The sequence below is a fragment of the Capsicum annuum genome, chromosome 11 (genome assembly GCF_002878395.1).
Source record: "Capsicum annuum cultivar UCD-10X-F1 chromosome 11, UCD10Xv1.1, whole genome shotgun sequence".
Taxonomy (NCBI): domain Eukaryota; kingdom Viridiplantae; phylum Streptophyta; class Magnoliopsida; order Solanales; family Solanaceae; genus Capsicum; species Capsicum annuum.
Window position 1 is genome coordinate 235,140,212 of NC_061121.1, and position 18,345 is coordinate 235,158,556.

Here is an 18,345-nt window from a genome sequence, read left to right on the forward strand (position 1 = left end):
TAGGAATGACCCGAGGTATGATTATACCAGAAGATATTATTCCACAATCAGAAATACCTAGAATTGAGATACTACATTTTTATGCAAATAAGAGAATTATCGGACTATCCACAATTCTTCAAGAGTTAGCAAACACTTATCGCAACAGAAATCTCATATGGAGTTATTATTCAAGAGGTAATGTAATAGTATACTCAAATTCAAAGGAACTACAAGAAGCAGATATGGAAGACGTTAGGCAATGGATCTTGACTTTACTCAATCTAGAGAAAAAACCTATCGCCAAAGCCATTAGAGAAAAATTTATTTCGAAAGAATTAATAATCAGATATTGCAAGTTAGTTGGACATAAATATCCAGATTATTAATGTTCAAAATATAATGGAGAAGATAATATTGTCCCAGAAGTTCAACTGGAATAGAAGAAGATAAAAGCGACAGCTGGAAGATGCAAGAAATGAAGCAATAATGGAGATACAGAGAAATAAAAAGAAGATAACTATGGATAAAGAAAGAAGACAAAGAAAGTAATTCAAGGAGAAAAAGAAATATGGAAGATTTAAAATAGCTAGATAGTTTTACGTAATTATCATGTAACTAGCCTTAGGCTTTTTGACCTTTCTTAGTCTTTTTTGGCAAGTAGTGCCGTTATTAGATTTTATGCAAGTAGTGCCATTATTAGATTTTTTGGCAAGTAGTACCATTATTAGGTTAGACATTAGCTTTCGGACTTTGCAGAAATATTTTTTCTTACTTTTATAAAGTAGCAGACAGATGTAAAGAAAAACAGTGTACGCATTTTTATTTCTAAGAATATAAATAAATGAGCACTTGCTCGGATGAAGGCAAACCTTCATACATTGAAGCACAAAATCTTTTGTCCATAACAAAATTTTTTTACTTATTTATTAAAAAACAAGTATATTTTAATGAAAAAATCTATGGAGAAACAAAGCTTAAAATTATCAAAACTACCAGAACAGGTATATTTATTTACTATTATGAATAGCTAAATTCATAAATTTCTAACAATCATAATATGATAAAATAAATTCATGTTAGTTGCTTTATAGTAGAATTATTCAAAAAATAGCATGTTAAAAAGTTTATTAGCAAAGTGGAAAAGGAGAAAAATTCCTAAGAACTATGTTATCTTAAATGTGAAACTGGTGAGGCAAGAAAGTCATGATAGAGGAGTAATCAAAGTAGAGCCATTGTTTAAGGGAAAAGTATCCAGATTATCATGCTAATAGTGATTGAAGAATATGTTATTTAAGAATAATCTAGTATATAGCAATCTAAAGTGATCATATTTTGTTATGTGCATAATTGAAGGGAATATTATGAAAAATAACAATTTTATGAAAAATGGATAATTATTTATCTATCGAAATGATAGATAAATTTAAAATACTCATTTTATATGTACTTAAGGATGTAGAAATAGCGGATATAAGAAAAATAATATTGAAAAAAATATTTGATAGATATCTTATAACTAGAATTAATTATATACTACACCTACCAAACTATTCTTATAAATACTCATATGTCAAACCAACAAACTAACTATGATAAATTATGTATATTTAGATTTTTGGAAAATAGATATAAAATATATACAATTTCTCAGTAAAAATATAGAAGAATTAAGGAGATAACAATACAATTATTATTAATATTATATATTTTTTAACCATAAATTTGTCCCAATTTTATAGCTTGATTATATTTAATTAATCTACAATTACAGAAAAGACTACAATATAAAAACAATTGATATTAATTACCTTTATAATTCAAAAATTTAATCCCATAAATTTTTCATATTCTTATAGTTTGATTATATCAAATTGATATTAATTACCTTTATAATTTTGGGAAGAATTTTTAAAAGGCAATGATTATTATATTCCTAATTGCTGATTTATTTCTCAAAAATTTCTTATAAATTTATAATTTTATTATAGTTAATTGATTATTTAATTATCTTTATCATTTGCTAAAAACTCAAATAAGGTAACCATTATTTTTTTCTCAATTATAGATTTTCTTAAATTCAATCTTTTATTATTTTACTAAAATAGTTCAAATTTAATTGTTTTGAGGCATGATATCTTTTTGTCTATAAATTCTTTTTAATACATAAGAAATGCTAAAGTCATACAATAATCTCTTTTATTTTTATAATCCAAACTTACCATTTAAAAATCATTTTATTTGAATTAATAAGATCATAGTAGATTGCACAAAATCAATCAATTAATTATATGTATTTTATTAAATAAATGATGTACGAAATTGTTGTAATAAAACTATATAACCAACTAATTAATTTCAATTAATTAGAATCAATTTTATGATCAAAATATATAGACTCAAGTTTTTTAAATTTAATGTTATAAATTTTAAAATATATTTACGGCTAAAGTAGAAGTCAGTGTTCGTTGTTTTTGTAACCAATATGTGTATATCAATTATTAAACTTTGCATATATTTTTTATTAAAATAATAGTCAATATGAACTGATTTTTAACTCAATTTAATCTAATTAATTTGATAATAATAAAATTATTATTAATATTAGATATTTATTTACCATAAATCTGTCCTAATTTTATAGCTTGATTTTAGTTAATTAATCTACAAATATATAAAGGGCTCAAATATGAAAATAATTTTGGCAATTCAATCCCATAAATTTCTCATGTTTTTATAGATTGATTATATTAAATTGATATCAATTACCTTTTTAATTTTGGGAAGAATTTTAAAAAGGTAATGATTATTTTTTTTCTAATTACTGATTTATTTCTCAAAAAATTCTTATAAATTCATAATATGATTATAGTCAATTGATTATTTAATTATCTTTATAAATTGCTAAAAGCTCAAATACGATAACAATTATTTTTTTTTAAATTACAAATTTTCTTATATTTAATCTTTTATTGTTTTACTAAAATAGTTCAAATGTAATTGTTTTGAGGGATGACAACTTTTTGTCTCTAAATCTTTTTTAATACATAAGAAATGATAAAGGCATACAATAATCTCCTTTCTTTTTATAATCCAAACTTATCATTTACAAATTATTTCATTTGAATTAATAAGATCATAGTAGCTTGCACAAAATTAATTAATTAACTGTATGTATTTTTATATAAAAAATGATGTATGACATAATTGTAATAAAATTACACAATCAACTAATTAATTTCAATTAATTAGAATCAATTTTATGATCATAATATATAGACTCAAGTTCCTTAAATTTAATGTTATAAATTTTAAAATATATTTATGGCTAAAGTAGTAGTCAGTGTTTGTTGTTTTTTTACCAACATATGTATATCAATTACGAAACTTTGCATATATTTTTTATTAAAATAATTGTCAATATTAACTGATTTCTATCTCAATTTGATCTAATTAATTTTATTACAGTAAAATTATTATTAATATTATATGTTTATTTACCATAAATTTATCCTAATTTTATAGCTTGATTATATTTAATTAATCTACAATTATATAAAGGACTCAAATATGGAAATAATTGATTTCAATTACTTTTATAATTTAAAAAATTTAATCCCACGAATTTCACATATTCTTATAGTTTGGTTATATCAAATTTAGATTAATTACCTTTATAATTTTGGGTAGAATCTTAAAAAGGTAACAATTATTACATTTCTTAATTACTGATTTATTTCTCAAAAATTTCTTATCAATTTACAGTTTGATTATTTAATTATCTTTACAATTTGCTAAACACTCAAATAAGATGACAATTATTTATTTTTTAATTATGGATTTTCTTATATTCAATCTTTCATTGTTTCACGAAAATAGTTCAAATTTAATTATTTCGAGGGATGATTTTTTTTGTCTATAAATCTTTTTTAATACATAAGAAATGCTAAAGTCATACAATAATCACCTTTATTTTTATAATCCAAACTTATCATTTAAAAATCATTTCATTTGAATTAATAAAATCATAGTAGATTGCACAAAATTAATCAATTAATTATATGTATTTTTATTAAATAAATGATGTATGAAATTGTTGTAATAAAACTATACAGTCAACTAATTAATTTCAATTAATTAGAATCAATTTTATGATCATACTATATAAACTCAAGTTTCTTAAATTTAATGTTGTATGTAAATTTTAAAATATATTTATAGCTAAAGTAATAGTCAACGTTCATTTTTTACCAATATATGCATATCAATTACGAATCTTTCCATATATTTTTTATTAAAGTAATTGTCAATATTAAATAATTTCTAGTTCAATTTAATCTAATTAATTTGATAGCAATAAAATTATTATTAATATTTTATATTTATTTACCATAAATCAGTCCTAATTTTGTAGCTTGATTATATTTAACTAATCTACAATTGTATAAAGGGCTCAAATACAAAAATAATTGATATTAATTACCTTTATAATTTCAAAAATTCAATCCCATGAATTTCTCATGTTTTTATAGATTGATTACATTAAATTTATATCAATTACATTTTTAATTTTAGAAAGAATTTTAAAAAGGTAACAATTATTTGTTTTCCTAATTACTAATTTATTTTTCAAATATTTCTTATAAATTTATAATTTAATCATAGTCAATTGGTTATTATTATCTTTATAATTTGCTAAAAACTCAAATAAGGTAACAATTATTTTTTTTCTAATTATGAATTTTCTTATATTCATTCATTTATTTGTTTACAAAAATAGGTTAAACTTAATTATTTTGAGGGATGACACCTTTTTTTAATATTTTTTATTTAGAATGGTAACAATATTTTCTATATAAATTGATCAATTACTATTTATTAATTAGTTATTCTCTTAAATAATTTTTACTTGTAATATTTCTTTTAGTCAATTGTAATCAAATCATTCATATTTATTTTCTTATAATACTATTATTAAAAACATATGAAATGTAATTTATTAAATATGAAATATGAAATAATATTAAATATTTAAATAATCAACAAAATAGATTTTTGTTATGAAATAATGGTTTTTTGTTGTAAAAATTCAAGTAGGTAGTTCTCAATATGACACTTGTCTTAGTTTTAGGTTAGACTATCCTCCTTTATTATATAGATAAATAATTTCAACAAAATTAATTAGAGTATTTTTTGATAAAAATAATATAAAATATTATTTTAGAAAAATAATATAAAATATTATTTTATAAAAATAATATAAAATATGATATATTAATAATATTTTCATTAATTATGCTTCTATTTTCTTAAGCAGTATTTGATTCTACGTATTAAAAATAACATTGAATCAATGGTGAAAGTGGAGGAACTTCTTTCTTTATTAGGGTTTTTCTTTTTGAGAAAACTGACACTTTCTTGATTACCAACCACCCAACACAAAGCTGACACTTCTTGGTAGATTGGCTATTTTGTTATACGGTACTAATTTATATACATTTTCTTTGATATTTGTTATATTGTTAGTTTTATTTTGCATATCGTATTAGTTTATATGCATTTATCTTTTATGTTTGGTATATTATTATGATCATAAGCTGGGAGTCTATCGGAAATATCCTTTCTACTTCACCTGAGTAGTGATATGATCTGCATACACTAACCTCCCCAAACCCCACTATGTGGGAATACACTGGGTGTTGTTGTTGCTGTTGTTGTTTTTTATATAGTATTTGATTCAATGTATTAAAAATAACACGAATTACATATTTTTTTTTACATAATACCCCCACTTTAAGCATGTTAATGCATGCATTAGATCCATTGCATTACTAATGTCATTAATTTTGAGATATTAGTAATACACACCTTAATATACAATAGAGTATATAACTAATTTTTGCATTATTTATACATAAGATAAAAAGATATATATCAAACAAGGGACTATTAATACACATTAAATTAATGGATGCATTAATTTTTACGTAATACATTCCATGCGTTATCACAAATTTGATTATTATTTCTTGTCTTGAGCCGGAAGTCTATCGGAAACAACCTTTCTACTTCTCCGAAGGTAGTGATATGGACTACATACATCTTACTCTCTCCAGATCCTACTATGTAGAAATACACTGAATTTATTTTTGTTGTCGTTATTAATTTTTTAATACACTCTATCAAAAGACTCCATGTTTCTCATTTAATTATACATTTAGCTCCTCTTTAATTATGATAATTGCTCTCTGACTCCACCTTGCTTTTTTAAAATATAAATAAATAGCAATGAATTTAATTTTGCTCTTTACTCTACTAATTGTAGTAATGTTAGGTGAATTCATCAACTTAAAATTAGAGTACATTCACTCATGCTACATGTTATAGCTATAGTTCAAAAAAGGAATTATACGTAAATGTGTTTTCAACTTGACATCATCAGCAAATATTTGTATATTTTAATTTTGAGTGTTGCACAAATAAATACTTAGACTATCATATAAATTTAAAATAAATATATATATGTGAGTCTTGTATCGTAATTTGTCATGCAAAATGTGTGCATCTCATATAATTTTTCAAGTAATTTAAGTGTTTGCGTCTAGGGGAGTGCATCATTCGGTTCAGTTGGGTTTTACATATTATCGTTAGATTTATCGATTTTTGATTTTTAACTATGCTAAACCAATAACCAAATTAATAAAATATTTTTTTTGATTTTTAGTCCTTAACGATTCGGTTTTTGGTTTAACCGATAAGAAAATACTCATAAAATAGAAATAGTAGTAACTAACATGTAAAAATGAATCTTAGTTGCAACAAAAAACCTACATGAAGTGTTTAAATTTACAAAAATCTTCAAGTTTGAACTAAATATTGTTAGGAGAAATTAAGAGTTTATATAATTGAAATAATAGGTTTGTTAATTTGTAGAAATAAAAGATAAATATATAATAAGTCATATATATTTTCTTATTGGATTATCGGTTTAACCAATAACCCAATAAGAAAAAATCGAACCAAACCAATAGCCTAATAATTTTTTGTAACACCCTATACTTTCAGACTTGAACGTAAATTGTCATTTCTACTTGTACACATTCCAAAAACCATAAATCTATTGTGAATATAGTGTTTTAATCAACTATGTGGTGTATAAATATAGTTGAGCATGAATTGAGATCACAGAGGTCCCCTAACTCAAGGACGAGTTGAAAGCTTTTCCATCGATTGAGTTTTAGTAAGCGTCAAAACTTGGGTCAACTTTAATCGGTCATTACTCTTTGTATATACTGAATTAGAGTGCCTACTATATAACAAATGAAATGTCTTTGAATTATCTTTCCAACGATACCAATTTCGTAAAAATCCGACATCCAAGGAAGAAGTTATGGCTTTACAAAGTGGAGTGTGTCGTGCAGCATAAGGTGTGCGACGCACACCCTAACTTATGCCATAAGGTGTGCGACGCACAACCTAATGTGTGTGATAAAGAGTGCGCTGCACAACCTATATTATGCGATAAGGTTTCCGCCGCATATATTATTACTCAAGTGACTTAAACATTCCGTTTTTAGGGCAAAATGGTCTTTTTCCGATCCTTATTTAGCCATAAACACGAAATTCAGTCCCTAAATACCCCAAAATACACCTTCTTTCATCAAAATTGCTCAAGAACTCTCCTTAGGGTTTCAAAATAAAAACCCAAGCAACTCAAGATTCAACCGTGGGTTTTTGAAACTAATTGCATATTTGGAATCCCCAGAACGTAGGCTTCAAGAAACACCTATCATCTTCACATATAATGGTACGTGGGGTTATCCTAAAATCTCATGGGCCTTTAAATTTATGTTTTACAATGGGGGTTTTGAAACTACAAATATAATTATGTTTTGAACGTTTCTATAATATTGATTTGGTCTTTAGGCCTATTTCTGAAGTGATTTGACATATTATATATGTATATGCATGTGTTTCACAAAGGTGTTAATTTGAGAGCATCAATTATATGGAATCCCTCTCTTGATGTGAATTTGTTTTAAATGTTCATATGATGTAAATTATTTGAAAACATCTTGAAAAGCATGACATGAAATATTTTGAGAATTGATATGATTTTGACTTGAAAACGAGAGGGCTATTTATGTTGAAACATGTTGAATACAATGGTTGAATGATAAGAATGATGTGATATTGATGGCTTGCAAGTCGGGTATAACGATACCCTACAGAATATAATATGTGATTGAATCAGATGAAATTTGAATGCATTGATTTTACATGAGATAGGTGGATGCCCGAAGAAGGCATTTAAGTGTAAGGGATCATCGCTGGAAATCGTGTTTTCTGATATGGGAATTTGGTACCTTGCTTTGTGATCTTGCGTACCTGACTTTATGTTATTCCCAAGTTGGGACTATGGTTAGGAGCCCTACTTTGTGATCTTGCGCACTACCATTGGGCCGAGACACCCTGCTATGTGATTTTGTATGTCTTCCCCTCACTTATACTCTAATCTCGACGGCAACCAAGGTTTGACAGTTGGTTTAAATGTGATATGTAGGGTATTCCACCAAGCTCAGCTGCATTAAATTGTTGTTGAAAACAATTACACTACGCCCATATGTTTTCAAATGATTTGATATGAAACTACTTTATAATGGCTCTCAACTATATTTTGTAAAAATATTATGTTTTGTTTTGATATCTCTGCGTACCAGTACTTTTGTATTGACCCCCTTCCCTCCCAGGTTTTGAGGCACAGTCTAGGGGTCCAAAAAATCAGTAGATTCCTCAGACAGATTTGCAGTCACTTGGTGAACCCTCTATATTTCGGAAGGCCTGATATCTGGCAGTTTCATTTATTATTTATTAGTTTTGGATCAATTGGGGGTCTTGTCCCAGTTCTCAGATAGATATTTATTTCAGTCATGTAGTAGAGATTTTGCAGACGTTATAGAGATATTGTGTTGAGATTGTGGGACATTATTCCCCATTATTGATTTCATATGATTCTTGACCATGTTTTCATTTATTAGTTTTGGATCTACTGGGGGCCTTGTCCCAGTTTTCAGATAGATATTTACTTCAATCATGTAGTATAGATTTCACAGACGTTATAGAGATGTTGTGTTGAGATTGTGGGACATTATTACCCGTTACTGATTTCATATGATTCTTGACCATGTTTCCATAATATTGTTTTTCTTTCTCATTTCTTTTATCATATGAGTTATGTGCATGATTATCAGACAAAGAGGGGTGTTTCGGGCCTTCATGGTTTGGAATGCTCATCGTGGCCAGGGCCCCAGTTCGGGTCGTGACAAACTTAGTATTAGAGCACGGTTCATGGTCCCAGGGTGTCTGCAAAATCACGTCGGGTAGAGTCTTGTTTATGGGTGTGTAGCGCGTAATACTTATAAGCAGGAGGCTACTAGGAGTTTAGGAATGTCTCTCTTTCTTCATGTTCCAGTTCGTGTAATAGAGTCAAAATATTCCTCTTTCATACTATCATTCGTGCTATGGTGTCGCCCATATGAAGGTAAAGTCATCCCAAATTCTTTCCTTACTCTGATGTTCTTAGATATGTCCCATTATTGGGGTGATTCAAGTGAAAAAAGTTTAGAATCTACATGATATAGTCTTTTCCGATTGTGTCATATAAGAAAAAAAGTTGTGCAAAGAATTGAAAGGAGTCTGTTGGTGCTTCAATATGTGTTGATTCTGATGTAAACATTGATCCTAATGGAATTGTGCTTTCCAGCTTAAGGTATTAAGTGCATCTAGTCCCTCCAAAAAATCTTAATACAAATGTGGACGGTGTATAGGAGAATGTTAGAACTGTATTTCCACCTGAATAGTAGCATAAGTTAAAGTGTTGTGGTCATGACCTATCGGTAATGAAATTAGACCAAGAAGTTAGTGATGTGACGTCACAAAGTTAGAAGTCAGAGTGTGGGTGATTTTTGGTGTAAATGAATATTTCAGTTGAATAACTGATATTTGAGGATGATTTACCCCTTTATAGTGATAAACTAATGTGGTAGCTAGTAGCATATGTGGATGGTATGGTAGTCCATGGGGGAAGTATTTTACTCAAATTTTTATTTATACAGAGTAAGATATTTATTCTTAGACCATTAAATATTCTGTGTCAATTTCCTATCTCTTGTAATATGTAATCTTGTTATCATGGTGTTTTTGAAAAGAAAAAATTTAAAGTCTAGTGAAGTCGTGTGGGGCTCTTTCGATTCACTAGCATAGTTGCCTTGTCATCCATCTCATTTTCTTGTTCAAAATACAAAACCAAAGTCTAGTGAAGCCATGTGAGGCCTATTTCAATTCACTAGCAACTTGTTGTTCTTTTGTTGGTTTAATATATGTATGGCTGAATCTGTTTGCATGAGATGGAGTTGGTAAAGAGGTGATTCATCCTTGTGAGTTATTTTAGTATAAGGTAGAGAAGGAGTTGTTAGTCAGGGTGATTTGTTGGTTGCTTGAATGTGAAAAATGGCTATATTAGCGAGTAAGTTATGATTATAGACTCATGGTTGTTTGAGGAATTTGAAGGTAGTCTAAATATATGCTTGAGTAAGTAAGTATGAGGTGAGAAATCCGCATAAGTAGATAAGATCGTATGGGGTTATAATATCAGGTTAAGGTTGATCATGTCTATTATGTGACCTTACCCCTTGACTTTTTTCATTGGTAGTTGTAAACTAGTACTACTTATGAGAAGGTATGTAGCAAATTATGAGGTATTTGGATAATACTACATGACTGGCAGAGATTTTTCGAAGTTTTGCAGGAGTTATCGAAACTATTTTCTAAAAAATTAAGAGTACTTTGAAAAAAATCTATATAAATCTTTTACTTAGTGATTGCCTAGACATCAATTAGGACGGGGAGTTAGGGGTGGAAAGTCCCAACATGATGAAATACCTGAAAGATGGCGAGGGCAAATCAAGGATCGTAGGAGGTCAACACAGAGTAGTTTCTCTCTAACTAATCATTTTTTGTGGATGTAGGGATCGATACACAAAATGAGCGTTTCTTTCAAAAAATCCCCAAGCAAGTCGGGATCCATGACAGAGCATATAAGGCTTAATAGTGGTACTTTTAGTAGCCCAAAAACCGGCTCAACACCCATTTATTGACAACCTTTCAAATTGTCCGTCTTATTTCTTGAGATCATGGAGGACAAACAAAAGTGTCTTGTCTTCTTTACAAATATTTTATTTAGAATTTTTCTAAAAAAAATAGTCGCTAGCAAAAGCGACTTTGTGTCTACTAATCTTCTACCTTGAGTATAGGTACATGCAGAAACCAAGACCCTAACAAATGATTTCAGGAGAAACTATTTTTAATTTACCGGAAGAACCATTGCATGTCATTTCCAAGAGGGCCATTGCATATCATCGTTATTCAATATCTGTTGATGCGCTAGACACAATGCTGGCATTGAGGATATCATCGACATTCAATATATCTGTTGACACGCAAGACACAACGCTGGCATCGAGGATATCATCATTATTCAATATCTATTGATGTGCTAGACACAACGCTGGCGTCGAGGATATCATTAGCATTCAATATATCTGTTGACATGCAAGACACAACACTGGCGTCGAGGATATCATCATCATTCAATAGCTGTTGATGCGCTAGACACAACACTGGCATCGAGGATATCATTAGCATTCAATATATCTGTTAACATGCAAGACATAGTGCTGGCGTCGAGGATATCATCATCATTCAATATTTGTTGACGTGCTAGACACAATGCTGGCGTCGAAGATATCATTATTATTATATATCTGTTGACATGCAAGACATAATGCTCGCATCGAGGATATCATCATCATGCAATATCTGTTGACATACAAGACACAACGCTGGCGTCGAGGATATCATCATCATGCAATATTTGTTGACGCGCAAGACACAACGCTGGCATCGAGGATATCATCAGCATTCAATATATCTGTTGACACGCAAGACATAACGCTGGCGTCAAGGATATCCTCAACATTCAATATATCTGTTGACATGCAAGACACAACACTGGCATAGAGGATATTATCATCATTTTATATCTATTGATAGGCAAGACATAAACGTTGGCGTCGAGGATATCTTATCATTTTATAAATCAGCATCTGAATGCATCGAGAGCACACGATTTGAAGGGACGCCTTTAAGTCACTATCTAAGGATGAATGATATATAAGATTTCCTAGAAATTTACAATTTGAGGGTCATCTATAAGTCATATTATTTGAAATAGGATAGTGTGCAAGATCACCTATGAGTTAATAGCCTGTAGGTCACCCGTAAGCCACAACATCCTAACTGGATAGTGTGCAAGATCGCCCAAAAATTGATAGTTCAAACGTTATCCATAAGTCGCAACTAAATCCTTACCGGAGAATATGGAAGATTATCAAATTGATATATCCAAGGGTTCTCTATAAGCCGTGTCATATCCAAGATCGATTATGTGCAGGATTACCCAAAGACTAACAATTTGAGAGATTGTCTATACTTCATATTGTATACAAGGTCAGATGATATGCAGGAACACCTGAAAGCTAGCGATTGGAGGAATATCTGTAAGCCATCTCTTATTCAAAGTCAGATAATGTGCAGGATTACCTAAAAGCTAGAAATCAAAAGGATATCTGTAAGTCGCCTCGTACCCAACATCAAATAATGCATAAGATTATCCAAAGATTGATAATTTAAAGAAAATTTATAAATTGATCATCGGCTATAACCGGAGAGGTTATCGTTCCACATGCAACAAATGATATAGGTACCCAAAGGGTTGCCACACCAGCACAAGATTACACGGTTGTAGAGACCGTTCTGCATAAAGAATCGCCGGTGTCCAAAAGGGTCACCCACTTTAAAGACATATTCAACCGACAAATGTCATAATTATACAACAACCAAGAGGGTTATTGTGTTTGGTATTGCCGGTTATTTCATTCCAAGCAGGTACATGAACAGATGACTTTGCCTTTCAGGCCACAACTCACGTGGAGATATGATAAAAGATTGAATACCTCTTTTGTGAATTATATTTAGAACTAACACTTTTTTCTTGAAGCATTATGAGAGCATCCAAGAGGATGAAAATCTTAAATCCAAACCATAGGTGCGGATAACTTCAAATAGGATGCAGCGCCCTAATCCAATCCGTTTTTTTTCCTCTTTATGATCACGTGCGTTCCACACGAATCCAAACGAGAAGATGCCGAGAATCTTCTAGAAGCACATTTATGTGTCTCATCCAACGTTCAAGAGTTGTTCTTTTCAAGAAACTATAACAATTAAGGTAATATAACCATTAACATCATTCAACGGAGGAGAAGTCAATTACAATTGTCCGTGAAGTAGCATTTAATACAGCTTGGCTAGATTGAAAGAATCATCTATATCTATACTAATTAAAAGCATGGAACCCCTAACTTAAAAGTTTACAACAATACCATTCCTATCAGCCTAAATACCTACTATCTAGTAAAAAAAAGAGGAAACTAATTGGCATAAAGAGAAACAACACCGATGTTTAGTAGGAACAACCGGTCATTGTTCTTATCTCAACAAAATATATGTTATTTAAAAAAAAAGCAAGCAGAGGGGTAACTCTCAAATCTCAATCTCATGCTTTTATCCTACCAAGTATGTTCTATTCTTTAATGCACAACAACAACAACAACAACAAACCCAGTATATTCCCACATAGTAATGCACTAACTTCCTTTTTTACCTAATGAATTGAACTTTTTAGTGAGGATCTAAATGATTTTCAGACTTTGTTTAACATCTGATTCGTTAAGATGTATTAATAATAGGTTGAATCTTTTGAAAAAAAAGCACTTAATGGACTGATATCTTAACCATTCAGATTCAGACCTTCATTAAGTGAAAGCAAATGAAAAGGGATTGTAGTGTAAAGTCTATAAATATGGGTTAGTGTAACAAATGTAGTTGACACAATTCAATACTCCTATTAGCAACCTATTTCACCTGTTTCTCCAGCTCATCCATAACATCTGTAAATAAGTCTTTTGCTATGATCCTGAAGTATTTGATGAGATAGCTAGATATGCAGCAAAATCTTTAATCTTCAAGCACAAAATAAAGAAGGAAATTATTGGATGAAAAATCAAAAAGACGAAAAGGGAACTCATGAAGGTAATCACTCACTGAACACAAAAAAGAAAAACTAACTTTAATGCAATAATCACGCCAGTTAGGTTTTGCATTAAGTATTCCCGCAGCAACATGCTCTTCCATCTGTTTTCAAAAATCATCACGATTTTTATGTTCAGCTTTCCTCAATTCTTCCTATTTGAATCAACGGTGTATGCCCAGTGAGAAAGAGATAAATCAAAGTATCCAAACATAAATTTAATTTTAACCCCTGAGTCTAATAAGAAATATACCATCCGCAGTTTCCTTTGCTCCTCCTCTTCGCTCTCTAAATCACGTATATATTTCTAAAACAGAAAAGGTTGCAACATAACTTTAAAACTGAGGCGTACAAATGAGATGTTTGGAAAAAGTTATTTATGATGTATTAGGAAAATGAGTTGTACCTGGAAAATCTCCAAGCGATCGATTTTCTCAAGGCGGGAGCATCTTTCATCAGTTTCCAAGCGGTCCTGAACTTTTCGCCACTGGCTACTGGCCTGAAAAAAAAGAAGTCAGCAACAATGGAACTATGGAAGTTCTATCTCCTGGAAATAGAAAAACATAATCTAGGAACTGATGCTAATTCCACTAGAACAAATACCTTAATAAAGTCACAGGATTTTAAAAATTCTAAGTACTCCACTCTATTGCACTTTTGCTCCTCCAATGCCTTCGCATGCTCCTAATAAAATCCAGTACAAAGTAAACAAAATAAAATTTCTCTATAAAGAAGACAATATTTACAAAGAGACTTTAACTATAGTTGCATGAAAGTATTGAAAAACTTTTTCTATTTTACGATGGAGGGGGGAGAGGAAGAAGCATATCATAGTTTCAAGTTTCAAGAAAAATTACATACAATACTTGGAAGTCTGTTTAAATTGGAATTCAATGGTGAACAAATTTAAATGTTGTACCCTTGAGAATCCATTAAAAATGTATTCAAAGAACACGAGATTTTAAGTTGAATATCTACAACATTCCTTCTTTCTACTCTTTAAGCAAAACAAAAAAAGGGAACAAACTAAAAGACATCCTGTAAAGGAAAGGAATGGAATGACTGTTGTTAATCAAGTGGACCAGTGCCTAACTCAACTTTGAAAACTAGGTCAGGTGGTGAAGATTGTCCAAGATCATATAAGGAAACTACAACACATACACCTTACTAGTATGGGATTCTCATACATTAATCTCATACATTAATCGCACCTTACTAGCTTCTTTTCCTTCTTTCTCCCTGGCCCTTTCCAGTAACTCCTCAAAGACAAACTATGCAGATGAAATATGTACATTCAATACTCAATGACCCGGCAAGCCCAAGCACGTAGAACATAAAATTTAGAAAGGAAGTATGGAATAAGATTCAATATAATCCATGTATGTCCTCTTTTTCCTTCGTTTGGACGGCAAGGAGGATATAATGTAAGAGTATTATTACCATCTTTTGGAGTAACTCCTCACATTATAATCTTTGATAAAATTCTTTACAAAAGTTTTAAGCTATTGAAAGTAAACTAAAAGCCTTAAGAGACCAAACCGTCCAAGCATAATTCTTCGACAAGATACCCCTTGCAATTCCTTCTTCCCACATACATAGATTATACGCCATGACCATAAATAACCTCCAAAATCCAAATGATATATGAAGAATATCCTCATTACAAAAATAGCAAATGCTGGTTGATATCATCCAGTTATGCTGTTTAACCAATTTCGTAGAGTAAAACTCTTATCCACTAACCGTAAAAATAGAAAACTACAAGGCAAACTGCTTTGAATTAAGCAACTTAAGATATGTACTGTAGGTGTAATATTAAACACCGCCATCCAGGAAATAAAAACTAAGGAAAATGGTACCAAAATTGAAGAATTGGAAGCGAAAGCTAACACCAAATATTTGATCAATGTGGTCCTCGTCTTTATTCTTGAAGGTTTCAGGATTACTTGCTAACCGACACATCACTCTTTTATTAACTCCATTACAAGAAGATCCAAATTTAATGTGGGATAGGTTATGGATGATACTAAAGGAAAATGCCACTAACCACAATTGACTACCTATGAGTTGCCAATTTAGCAATCACAAACTGACCGACTTCTAGTGAAACATAACATGGAAGTACTACTAATGCTTTTGCACTCAATCCACTTATCTTATGCAGGACCTGTCCCAAAGACAAAAAGGGGACAAATTCATAGAAATCTATTTAGTGAATGGGGTACTTCAATTTTCACAACATTCAATTCAACATGGGTCGAGGTGAAACAGTATACAGTGCTTAGCCATAATTAGACCTTTAAGTTGGTATCTGACATTGGTAGAGAGCTAATATACTTGGCGATTGCAACCTTAAAATCATCAAGCGTCCAAGCTGATGTCAATCCAATCTGAAAGTAGACACGGCTCAGCTAAAATATTAGGTACTAACCAAAGCACAACAGAGGTTAAAATGAAGAGTGGTGATTACCTCGGCCATCCTAACTGCATCTTTAATTTGTGACTTGTCATCAAGATACTAAAGCAACATACAAGTAACACAAATTCAGAATGCTTATCAATAACAAAAATAGGATACCAAATGGAGGCTTGTCCATGCATTTGAGTTACCATAAAGTCTATAAATTACAAGTAAGGTGATGGGGATGAAATTTCTTTCATGAATACCAACATTTCTCCACTTGTTCAAAGTCATCTAGAATATCACAAGACACTTGACACAAACTTAATTGCACTGATCAGGTTAAATTGAAGGAAAAATCAAGCACCCCTGTTTCGATAATAGAAAAAAGTGAATAAATAAAAATGGAGAGCATCTCTGTTAACATCGCTTTAGTTATATTTACTTAATAAGAATCATTTATGCACACAAACAGTAATACAAACTTTAAAGATAGAAGTTGACATCTTTATCTTACAAGGGAAAAAGAAGAGATTTTCAGCATCTGAGTTTATGTATAACTCTCAGCATCCCATAGCAAGAGCCTAACTCAAGAAAACATTACCAAAGTCAATCATTGAATAAGAGTACGAACAGGATCATTACCATGCTAGGATACCAGGTAAACTCCCTATTTCATCAAGCAAGGAGATAAATGCTAATAACATTTGATCATGCAAATTTAATTCTTTTTAGAAAGGGCAGATGATGAAACAATATATTGTTTAGTCAGTCGCAAGTGTGTATTACGGCCAAAAAAATCATAGTGAGGGAGATGCAACTTTATTTAGAGAAACAGAGATGCTCTCAGGCACTTTTCCGAGGCTAATATTTTCTAAGCCTTAACTTTCATTACGTCTCAACTACCTCTTCAGAGGCAAATTATGGAACTAAGTTTATTTAGTCCAATTTATATAGTTGACAAAACAATATATTTTGAATTAGGTTTTAAGTTGCACGATACCATCCGAAGTGAAATCAAAACTAGGGTATGGTACAAATGGGCAAAACATGGTCAAAACTTGACCAGACAAACTACTTTCAGGTCTCATTTGTTTGCACTTATTGGATTTATGAACCTATTCAAACCTCAAACCATTAAATGCATTTGTTTTTATTAGGATTTTAGCTCTTAATAGGTCTGAGTAGGTCTTAATCATTCAAATGTGGAACCAAGTCTAAATATCATTTACAGATATTCTTGTGTAGGATAAAATTCAACACCACTCTATCCACAATCACTTGTCACCACCACCAACCACTTCCACCATCACAACCAACATCATTACCAACTACACCGCCAGCCGCTACCAAACCTACCACTTCTATTATTCTAATTATATCCACTGCCAACGAGGGGTGTTCATGGTTTGGTTTTTAACCAAACTGAACTGCGATCCAAACCAAATCGATTAAAAAAATCTATATTTGGTTAGGTTTGGTTTGGATTTGAATTTTAAAAAACTGATACTAATTTGGTTTGGTTTGGTTTTACTCTAAAATAACTGACAAAATAACCAAAACGAACCGATATACATATATATTATAATTATTTATATGTTTTTCATAAATATAATCTAAATATTTGTTACATTTTATATTTTAATCATAATTTAACTTTAGTCGTAATATATTCAGTCATATGTCTTCATCTAGTTGACAATACATTATGAGATTCTAAATGAATTTCATATTTTGAATGACAAATGATACTAATTGT

General features: G+C 30.3%; 1 protein-coding gene and 1 long non-coding RNA gene across 2 annotated transcripts in view; both read right to left on the bottom strand.

The window, feature by feature from the left end:
- Window positions 1-14,063: 14,063 nt before the first annotated feature.
- The window catches only part of LOC124889011 (pre-mRNA-processing protein 40B-like), a 15,172-nt gene continuing 10,890 nt past the window's right edge, over window positions 14,064-18,345 (bottom strand). Inside the window, exons 4-8 of the mRNA XM_047400299.1 lie at window positions 14,789-14,869; window positions 14,592-14,684; window positions 14,439-14,492; window positions 14,224-14,289; window positions 14,064-14,117 (exon numbers count right to left, since the gene is read on the bottom strand). Coding sequence (XP_047256255.1) covers window positions 14,064-14,117; window positions 14,224-14,289; window positions 14,439-14,492; window positions 14,592-14,684; window positions 14,789-14,869 — 348 coding nt within the window. The remainder of the gene's footprint in view (window positions 14,118-14,223; window positions 14,290-14,438; window positions 14,493-14,591; window positions 14,685-14,788; window positions 14,870-18,345) is intronic.
- LOC124885230 overlaps window positions 16,467-18,345 on the bottom strand; it is a 4,149-nt gene continuing 2,270 nt past the window's right edge. Inside the window, exons 2-3 of the long non-coding RNA XR_007047612.1 lie at window positions 16,656-16,703; window positions 16,467-16,575 (exon numbers count right to left, since the gene is read on the bottom strand). This is a non-coding gene — a long non-coding RNA (uncharacterized LOC124885230). The remainder of the gene's footprint in view (window positions 16,576-16,655; window positions 16,704-18,345) is intronic.